Source organism: Amblyomma mixtum, chromosome 4, assembly GCF_055824585.1.
Source record: "Amblyomma mixtum isolate Tamu chromosome 4, ASM5582458v1, whole genome shotgun sequence".
Lineage (NCBI taxonomy): Eukaryota > Metazoa > Arthropoda > Arachnida > Ixodida > Ixodidae > Amblyomma > Amblyomma mixtum.
In genome coordinates this window covers 5,180,775-5,192,074 of record NC_143015.1, presented here as the reverse complement: position 1 = coordinate 5,192,074, position 11,300 = coordinate 5,180,775, and the positions used below count along the sequence as shown (strand labels likewise).

The 11,300-nt window shown below is 41.1% G+C and overlaps 1 protein-coding gene across 1 annotated transcript; it reads right to left on the bottom strand.

Moving 5' to 3' along the window:
• Window positions 1-7,638: 7,638 nt before the first annotated feature.
• On the bottom strand, window positions 7,639-8,877 carry LOC149345535 (uncharacterized). The gene has a single exon (XM_089541153.1). The coding sequence runs from the start codon at window positions 8,875-8,877 to the stop codon at window positions 7,639-7,641; it is 1,239 nt and encodes a 412-aa protein (XP_089397279.1).
• Window positions 8,878-11,300: the final 2,423 nt, after the last annotated feature.

The following is an 11,300-nucleotide window of genomic DNA, read 5'->3' as shown; positions in this document are numbered from 1 at the left end:
CAAGAAAAGGTCGAAGGCCAGAAAGAAAGCTTGGACAGCCATACATCCACAAGGTTTTCCATAACCTAAAACGGGTGGGCAACAAGTACGGCGTCCCGATTGTGTTCTGTGCGCCTTGTAAACTGGCCAAGATGTGCCCTGAAGTCAGCAGTAGTGGCCCTGCAACATCCGGCTGTTGAACAAAACACGCTAAGCCCTTTGTCCGGTGTGCCACGGGTGTGGTCTATGAGATCCCCCTTTCTTGTGGCAAAGTGTACGTTGGCCAGACAGGGCGTTGTGTTAACGAACGTGCCAGAGAACATGAACGAAGTTTGGGAAACGCATCAGACTCATGCCTGAATCTATCCGCCCATTGCCGTTCTTTCAAGGACCAAAACGATGAGAACTGTGAGCCACGGCTTGACAAAATCAAAATTCTAACCACGAGCAAAGATAGATTAGCTCGGGAATTATCCGAAGCATTTTTCATTAAGGCCAAAGGCGACATGTGTGTCAGCACCACTTCTGTCTCCCTGCATGCCAGCGAATTCAGATTGCTTAAAAATAAGGGACGAAATGCTTGCCGCCTTCATTAATCTACCTTTGCTGTCATCTTTGTCATCTTGGCCTTTCCTTTTGTGGTCTGTCACAGATGCGCACGCGCTCACGGTCGTCTTTTCTTATATGTACTTCGAAAAACGTGTTCAATAAACATAGTTGAAGTCAGCGCCCGTCCTGTCATGTCCTCTGTGTATTCGTCCTAAAAGTTAGCGCTGCTTAAATTTTAACGAAAGAAAAAAAGTCGCAAGGGGAGTCGCCCAAATCCGAAATGGCCAAGCCCAGGTGTTGCTAACCAACTTCACCGAAGAATACCGGTATCTGAACAAAGGTACGACGATTGCTTTTCTCGACGAGCTGGCAGACATCAAAGACATATTTGCCCTACCCGACCAACCCGTAGAACCATCTGACCAAGGCCATAACCCACGTTTGATATCAACCCAGCATTAACACGGAGCAGACAAGACCAAATACGCAGTCTTCTTCAGAGGTACAGCGACTGCTTCTCATCAGCCCCGAATGTCCGACGAACCGTACTTGCCAAGCACCGCATTGTCACAGACGAACACGCCCGACCACTACGGCAGAGCCCCTACCGCGTATCGCCGCTAGAACGCCAAGCTATCCGCGAGCAAGTTGAGGAAATGCTTCGTGACGACGTCATGCAGCCATCGAGGAGCCCCTGCGCAGCACCAGTCGTCCTAGTGAAAAACAAATTTTGCGTCGTTTACAGCCGCCTGAACAGCATTACGCAGAAGGATGTCTACCTCCTCCCCCACATCGACGGCACATTGAATCGGCTGTGCATCGCTAAGTACTTCTCGTCGATGGACCTGAAGAGCGGCTACTGGCAAATTGAAGTCGACGAAATAGATCGCGAGAAGACTGTGTTCATCACACCAGACGGACTCTTCAAGTTCAATCAATCAATCAATCAATCAATCAATCAATCAATCAATCAATCAATCAATCAATCAATCAATCAATCAATCAATCAATCAATCAATCATTTTATTCAGACATAAACTTGTATGCACAGTGCATGCCCAAGAGATGAGACAAAAGGAAGAAGCTGCTGGCATTCTTCCTGACGAGGCCTCACCCCGGTTCACACATCAAACGCAGAAGGGTGGTTACTTTCATTAAAATTCAACAAGCTCTTTAGTTCAATTTTCACAGTAGTTGAAATTTAATGAATGCACATGGGATTACAAAGAGAAAAAAAGACCAGTAACGCTACAGTTCGCAACACAATAGAAAGTATGACAGGAGTGAGGCTATCACTGTAAACACCACATATCACAAGTATTTGATGGGTCAGTCGTACGCATAAAAAGCATCCTCATTTTCTTTTTGTAATGACGAGCGGTTTTGCAAGTTACAGCTTCGACAATTATGGAAGGATACACATTGCAAACTGCAGAAGTTTGGTTATCAATGTGTTGGGTGCCGTAGTTTGTCCGGGCCCGACTGGAAATAAAAGAAGTGACTCGCAGACTATAGCGCATGTTTCTGTTCACGTACTTGTTTCTGAAAGATGTGACGTCCTGCTTTATTTTATGATAAATATGAACAGCAACTGAAGGCTTATAGCACAGTGGGAATGGAGGAACATTGAAGGACTGTAATAAGCAGTCGCCTAAGGAAGGATTAGGAGAACATGCGCGCAGAGCTCTTTTTTGTAATGAAAATAATCTGGCTGTGTCCGTTTTGTTGCAAGTGCCCCAAATTAAATTGCAATAGACCAGTTGTGAATGGATGAGGGCAAAATACAACTGCTTTTTAGCCTGTATGGGCAACAAGTACCTGACGCGATTTATCACACCAATAGATCGAGCTACACGCAAACGGACGTAATTTACATGGTCACCCCAGCCTAGGTCACTAAGAAAGAATACGCCCAGGAATTTACAAGAATTTACGGATTCAATCAATGTATTGTTGAACTGGAGTTGAATGGCATAGTCTATAGGCTTATTTTTGGGACGGAAAATGATAAACTTTGTTTTTTAACATTCAGTTCCAATCTGTTGACTGCAAGCCACAACATAAGTTCATGTAGCCAGGAATTTGAACGACGCTCGAGCTCACGAAGATCTCAACCTGAAAAGAAAACGTTAGAGTCATCTGCGTACAGAGCAATGCTAGAATAAGATAAAATGTTTACTATATCATTGATGTATAGTGTAAAAAGAAGGGGCCCCAGTATAGATCCTTGAGGAACGCCAAATTTGATTAATTCTGCGTCGGATATGGCATCATTTAGTCGCGTGAACTGAGTGCGATTTGACAAATAGCTTTGTAGTAACCTGTGAGGTGTTCCGCGGATACCATACGTGTATAACTTATGAAGTAGTATGTCGTGCTTGATGGAATGGAAGGCTTCGGAGAAGTCAAGGAAGACACCAACAGTGTAGAGCTTATGTTCGATATTATGGATCAGACTGTTTTTTATTTCGAGCAGAGCTTCCTGCGTGGATTTTCCGGGCTGAAATCCGTATTGCTCCTTGCAGATGATATTGTTGGAATGCAGGAATTTATATACCCTCGTGAAGATCACACGCTCAGCAACTTTGGAGAACAAAGGCAGTATAGATATCGGACGGTAGTTATTGATATCATTTTTGTTGCCTCCTTTGAAAATTACTGTAACACGGGCAGACTTCATTTTATCCGGGAACTCTCCTGTAAGAAGCATTTGATTACAAATATGCGCAAGAGGAAGGGCAATAATCTTAGCAGCAGCTTTTATTGCGACTGCAGTAATGCCGTCTGGGCCAGGAGAGCATGTATTACGAAATGAGTTTATAATGGAAAGAATTTCATATTCAGAAGTGGGGGATAAAAGTATTGAATGTTCACAAGCTGGGACCAAAAAGGAATCGACGGATTTTACAGCTAAGGGAAGATTATACGAAGTAAAATTGCCTACATTTAAAAAATGCACATTTAATGCACATTTAAAATGCACATTTAAAAAATGGGCATTCAGCCTATTGGCGAGAGAGACACCGCTATACATTACTCCATTGATTTGCATTTCCGAAGGAAGAGCATGCTGCTTCTTTCCAATGAGTTTATTAATGCTTTGCACAGTGATCTAGTGTTTTGCATTGATGAAAACTTTAGGCGATAAAAAAGAGACTTTGCCTTTTTTAAATCGAGGTTTAGTTTATTTCGAAATTCTTTAAATTCCTTAAAATAATCTTGATTGCGTGTGTCAAGAAATCGTGCAAATAAGGCATTTTTTTGTTTAATACGCTTCAGAAGGTCCCCAGAGATCCACTCCTTTCTTGCTTTCCTACATTTTCTGACTTCTACAACTGGAAAGGCTTTGTCGAACGCATCCAGTGTATTCTCAACGAAGATGTTATACGCGGCAGATGGGTTTTCTGTTTTAAATACTTCATCCATGCCAGTTTCAAACAGAAGTAAAAAAAATTTATCAATGTTCTTTTGGTCATAAGTTTTGCGTATAAAGTTTTGCGTATAAGTTTTGCGTATCTGGTTCCTTCGCGTATGAAAAAAGTGCAAAAAAGGGAAGGTGATCGCTTATTCCCGAAGAGAAAACACCAGACTTGGTATTGCAGGGTGAAAAGTCTGTGAAACATACATCGAGTAAGGTTTCCGATTGACAACTTATTCCAGTGGGCGTATCAATGATGTTGCCACAGCCATAAGATAACATCATTTCCATTAATCTGATTTGTGTTGGATTAACATTCAAGATATCAATATTCAGGTCACCTAGTAATACAACGTGCATTTTTTGTTGACTGGTAAATTCCAAAAAAGGTTCAACTAACTGGAAAAACACATCCACATCACTCTGAGGGGCACGATACACCACCATTATGCACTGGCAAGACTTGCATTGGTAGACTAGGCAAGGTATTTTTTCAAAATACCTTGCCTAGTCTACTGATTACTAATCCACGCAAGTTCTGGAATATCTTTAACGTGAAACCAAAAAAAGATATGATACTGAAAGATAACCAAGGTGCCCTGATCCCACTAAACGAATGTTGCACATTATTAAATCGTACTTTTTCTCTGTCTTTCCTAACAACCACGCCAGTTACTCTTCCCGACATGCCTACCTTTGACTCCCAGTTGATGGATGCCATCACTATTGACTGGGAGGGAATTCATAAACTTATTGATAGTGCTAAAATGTCATCCTCTGCAGGTGCTGATGGTATCAGCAACAAGATGTTGAAAAGCACTATTACTTACTCTTCACTCATGTGGTCCGAAATTTTTACTCAGTCATTGCAGGCCGGAATGCTCCCTGACCACTGGAAGGTGGGCAAGGTGGTTCCAGTACACAAGTCTGGTGATGTTCACAGCCCTTTTATTTATTTATTTATTTATTTATTTAGTACATACTGCAGACCCTTTTCAGGGTCCAAGCAGGACAGGCATATATTCTTAAAACTCAAAAGATACAGAACACAATGAAAAGAAATATACATAAAAATGAGGAGACAAATATTGCAAACTATTACGATGTCATAACATGGTTCCAATCGGATATTGTCCGCGGAAAAAACGAATACTTAAAACAGTCAGTTTTCGCAAAATACGGTGTCAATGAGTGAATGTGATGATGTCGGGTATAACGTGTGGTTAAAGGGGATATGTACTGTGAAGGATCCAAAGCACACTTATGGTTAAGTAAAGAATAAAGAAACTCAAGGCGATATTTTCCTCTTCGCGTTTCAAGTTTTTCAATGTTGTTAGCCGCCATGAGGTCAGTGGGGGAGTCGGTGATTTTAAATTTGGAATAGATAAACCTAACAGCTTTTCTTTGAACCCTTTCTAATTTATATATGTTAAGTTTAGTGAATGGGTCCCAAACAACCGAAGCATACTCAAGCTTTGGCCTGATGTAAGTGTTATACGTTAGCAGTTTTACGTGAGAAGGTGAATTTCTTAGTTTATGCCTCAGAAAACACAGCTTTTTAAATGCAGAGGAGCATAGGTTATCTATATGTGAGTTCCAGGAAAGACTGCTTGTGATTGTTACACCTAGATATTTGTAGCTATTAACCTGCTTTAGTGTTGATGATCCGAGTGTATACACGTGGTTAATTGGGTTCTTTTTATGTGTTATTTGCATCGAAACTGTTTTTTCAGTGTTAAGAACCATGGAAAACTCGCTGCACCAATCAAGAACATTTCGAAGACACTGGTCAAGTTCGTTTTGATCGTTAGTACACGTAATTTGACGGAAAACGACACAATCATCAGCAAACAAGCGAATATGAGTTCCTGGAGTAACCACATTAACAATATCATTGATGTAAATCTGAAAAAGCAAGGGCCCCAAGACGCTTCCTTGGGGCACCCCAGAGGTGACTGGGAGACAACTGGAGCTGCACCCATCGACTGAAACAAATTGCACTCTATTCGTGAGGTAATCTTGAATCCACGATATTAAAATGTCTGGAAGATTAATGTTTTTTAGTTTTTGAATGAGTTTTCCTTGGTGAACTTTATCAAATGCTTTGCTGAAATCCATAAATATGGTGTCTATTTGACCATTCATATCCAGTGTTTTAGCAAAAGTGTGTACTATTGTAACTAATTGTGTTATTGTAGAATAGCCCTTTCTAAACCCATGCTGAAAGTCGCTTAATATGGAGTGTTCTTCAAGAAATTTGTTAATATGTTTAGCAATAATATGTTCGAGCATTTTACAGCATGCGGAAGTTAAAGAAATAGGACGGTAATTTTGTAGTAATGTGCAGTCACCTTTTTTAAAGATGGGAACAACTCGAGCAGTCTTCCATTCAACCGGAAGTTTTGATGACAGCAGAGATTTTTTAAACAACACAAAAAGAAACTTCGCAATTATTTCGGCATAGCGTCGCAAAAATACATTTGGTAAATTATCAGGACCAGAAGAAGTTTTAGGTTTCAGTTCTAAAAGCAAAGCAAATACACCAGGGAGGCTAACAAAGTCAACCTCCCATACAGGAAAATATGATGCGCTTTGTACAGTTTGTACACCTGCTTCAGAGAATACGCTGTGAAAAAAAGAATTAAAATGGCCTGCAATGTCAATCGGATCAGTCAAATTATCTCCCTCCGCTGTTATTTTTGAGATGTTTCTTGCTGTCACTCAGGAAGTTCCAAAATTTACTTGGGTCATTTTTAACAAAACTGGGTAACGTTGTGTTAAAGTACAAGTCTTTTGACTCACGAACCGCACGTTCAAGATTATTTTTAAGCGTTTCAATCTGACTTAACTGGTGGTTTTTTTTCTTAGATCTTTTTAGTTTTCGCTTCAGTTGAATAATCTTCCGCGTCATCCAAGGTGTGCGTTTGTGAACTTTTTTGCGTTTATTCGGAACGAAGGCATTTAGACAATATTGACACATTTCGACGAATCGCTCCCACAGCTTGCAGACATCATCATTATCATCGAAGCTCGGTAAACAAGTTTCCATATGTTCAATCACTGCGGCATCATCAGCCCTAGAATAATCCTTGAAACAACGTACATGACTGACTTTTTTGTTGTGGTAAGGGGACTTAACTAAATCTATCGATACGCTTACGAGGTGATGGTCTGAAATGCCTGTTTCGACCGATACAGTATGCATAGAATATTGACGGCTAGCAAAAACTAAGTCTAGTATAGAGGAAGATGTACCTTGTACACGAGTAGGTTGATTTACAATTTGAGCTAAATCATGAGTAAGCATGACATCAAACAGAACGTCTGCACTGCTCCCAGACTTAGCACCGCCTTGTAAGCGGTCCCAGCACACATCTGGCAGATTGAAGTCACCTATTAACAGTATTTTCTTATTTTGGAAATGAGACAGGTGATGTTGTAGCTTAATAAGATAGTCGGGTGTGGCTCTGGTGGCCTGTAGCAACCATACAGGATGAAAGAATGACCCCAGCAAGAAATTTTTATGCAAAGGCATTCAAGGTCAGGAACATCATATACAAGGTCGCATTCTACAGAGTCTTTTAAGAGAATGGCTACGCCACCACCCCTTGAGGTCCTATCCTTGCGAACGACTTTATAATGAGGAGGAAATACCAGGTCATCTGCTAAGTCGTCATGTAACCAAGTTTCCGTCAGGACTGATATGTGTGGGTCGAACTCCAGCAGTTTAAGTTCAAGCGAGTCTTTCTTGTTTGCAACTGCGTACAACTTCGCGTCACGGGCCGACTTGCGCCGATCCCGTCGTTTTTTTGAACCCTCACTTTATCATTTTTTTCGCAGTCCCAAACGTAAGGAATATTATTGATATATAACTTATCAAACACCAAGGAAACCCTTTCTTTTTTATCTCGGTTCGGCTTCGCGCTATCCCATAGTTTCTTTCTTAGTTCACGAACGTTCTTTGAAAAGTCTTCGCCAATTGAATAATCTTTTCCCTTTAGTTTCTTTCCGTTCTTGAGTATCACAGTTTTATGCCTACTGTCTAAAAGCTTTAGGATTACAGGACGTGTTTTGTCAATTGCCGGTTTACCTAACCTATGTATCCGCTCAATAGGTATAGGATCGAGTCCTAAAATATCATGAAAAATATCTTTGTTTACGGTTTCTTCAAGCGATTCATTTGTTTCCTCTTCAGTTTCTGGGATGCCATATATGATCAAATTTGACCTCCTACTATAATTTTCAAGCTGCTCAAGCCTTGCTTCAAGCCTTTCAATCGTTGTACTCATACAACTAACCTGTTCTTGGCAGGAAGTTACTCGGCTCTCAAGCCTGGACACGGCATCTAATTTGTTCTCTATGTTCGGTAACCTGTTCTCTTTCATATCTTTTATGTCGACTGCAATATCATTAAGTTGTTGTAAAATTCGGGTCATGTCAGGGCCTGGGTTCGATTCAATGTCACCGGCTAACAATAATAATTTCCTCAGACACAATGTGAAAACCTGTAGCAAGCAACAAAGCCGAGGGCACGGCAGCACCAACAGGAATAGGTCATTAGAACGAAAACATTTTTCATACTTTTTGCTCACCTGCACAAGGAAGACAAACGGATTAGTGCTCCGCATTCTGTCGATGCTGCCATGCCCAGTGGTTGCAAAACGAGCGTGAGTCCCATTTATAGCTTGAGTGCACTGTGATGCCCCCTGCAGTCCAGGTTCCTGGCAATCAGAACGTGTTGCCGAAGAATGATGATACGGATGCCAAGATTCCAATGCTGGTGGGCGTATTTCTTGATCGATGTCTTGATGCGTTGAAAGATGGACATGCGCAGAGAGGTTCAGCACGCTGATGTCCGGACAGCCAACGTTGAAACATCCAAGAAGGCCACATAGCTGCACAAGGAAGACAAACGGATTAGTGCTCCGCATTCTGTCGATGCTGCCATGCCCAGTGATAATTGATATTGGTCTGTGCAGGCCGGAATGCTCCAGACCAATATCATTACAACTACAGACCAATATCATTAACTTCTATTCCATGCAAATTACTTGAACATGTAATTTATTCTGCCGTCATGAGTCACCTTGAGTCCAATTCTTTTTTCACACCCCACCAACATGGTTTTCGAAGAAATCATTCATGTGAAACACAGTTAATCGCATTTACTAACGACCTTTTTGCAGCCTTGGATCGTTCTTCGATTGTTGATTGCATATTCATTGACTTTGCTAAAGCCTTCGATACCGTGTCTCACCCTCTTCTACTTCTCAAACTCAGCAAACTAAACATAGATTGTGATGTATTAAAATGGATTGAATGTTTTTTGACCGCTCGTACTCAGTATGTAACAGTTAATGACCATGATTCTAATATTTCTTCAGTAACATCGGGCGTTCCTCAAGGATCTGTTCTAGGACCTCTGCTTTTCCTAATCTATATTAATGACCTTCCTGATCTCATAACATCATCTATCAGGTTGTTCGCTGACGACTGTGTAATATACAGAGAAATTTTCAGCCCATCCGATACCTTGGTTCTTCAGTCTGACATTAATAACATTTCTGCTTGGTGCGACACTTGGCTGATGAAGCTTAATGTATCTAAATGTAAAGCAATGAAAGTAACACGAATGCCTTACAAAGCTAACTCGCATCCATATATTCTAAATGACTCCCCCTTAGCTTTTGTTTCTGCATATAAGTATCTTGGCGTATACATTACCAATGACCTCTCATGGAAAACGCATATCGAACACATAACTAACAATGCTAATCGCATGCTTGGTTTCCTTCGCCGTAACTTTTCACTTGCTCCGGTTAGTTTCAAACTACTACTGTACAAAACGGTCGTCCGATCTAAAATAGAATAAGCGTCTTCTGTATGGGACCCTGACATTAAGTCACTGATTAACACTTTAGAATCAATTCAGAATCGTTCAGCCCGTTTTATTTTGTCTAACTACTCGCGTTTCTCTAGCGTCACACTCATGAAGAGAACTCTAGACCTTCCAGATCTTTCACTCCGGCGTCATCTTTCTAGACTTTTCACTTTCCAAAAAATATATTACACAAATCAATCGCTAAAACAAAGTCTTTTCGCTGTTCCAAGTTATGTATCATCTCGCATTGATCACCGACTCAAAGTGAGTGTTCCAAGTTGCAGAACTAACCAGTATTTTTATTCTTTCCTGCCCAAGACCAGCTCAGACTGGAACCACCTGCCTGCCAGCATCGTCTCCATCTCTGAACCAGAAGTCTTTAGATCTGCTCTTCTTCATCACCTATGTTAACTACTGTCCTTATTGTATTTTATTTGTATAAGTATACTTACCTGTCCTATCTGTAACGCCTCAACGGCCCTGATAGTAACGAAATAAATAAATAAATATAGCTATATTATAATACAGGATGGTAACAACTTCAAAATTGTCAGTCACCAGTGAATAGTTGTTCAGTATGTCAAAACGCAGGTGCCTCTTTATGAACAGGCATACTCCCCCTCCTCGTTTATTTACCCTGAACTGAGATACTTTTTCATACCCTGCCAGTGGGATAACATCCTCCTGACAGCTAAACCAAGTTTCCGTAAACGCTGGGAAATCAAATTTGTGCGTTAAAATTTCCATTTCGCCTTCGATGTGCTCCATTTTATTTTTCAAACTCTGAGCGTTTAAATGATAGATAGATAAAGACTTATCTACAGAGTAGCTAGCATTAGTGAGCAAGTCTTTAAATGTATTAGTATTGTAGTAGGGCATGGTGACAAAAAGCGGATCCTCGTATAAAATACGTATACGAGATCAGACTACACAAGCTTAGCCAAGTCTTCCTCGCACCCAATCCTGATGGCCTTTGCACCTGCTTCCTTTCGAACGCAGACCTTCCCTTCCCTTTGTTCAGACAAATTCGTACCTTTTTTCTTTGGCGGCGGATTTCGCAAGCCACAGCAGTTTTTTATTCCAGACAGTCAGGTTGTCAACAAAATAGACACCGTCCTTGAGGCCTGCGCGCTTAGCCATCCAGTTTGTTTTTGTCAATCTTTTCGCAAACCAGATCAATACAGGCGGTACAGTGTCTGGTCGAGCGGACAGACGGTGTAATCCCTTAATATCGCTCTCAGTGAGGCAAGGCAAATCGAGCTGATTGGCAAGGTCGTTCACTTTTTCTAGCAAGTTTTCATTTGCTGAGAGGGACAATCCTCGAATTTACATATTTTGGCAACGACTGTATCGTTCCATATCATTCAATTCAAGTTTAAACTTTCCGATGTCTTCTGTGTCCTGTTTATTTTCAATTTCGTCGACCCTCTTGCGAATATCATCGATTTCTTTCTCATGCCTATCAGACGTTAG

Excerpts from the sequence above, each read along its gene's own strand:
- LOC149345535 (XM_089541153.1), bottom strand. The coding sequence starts at position 8,877 with ATGCGGAGCACTAATCCGTTTGTCTTCCTTGTGCAGCTATGTGGCCTT.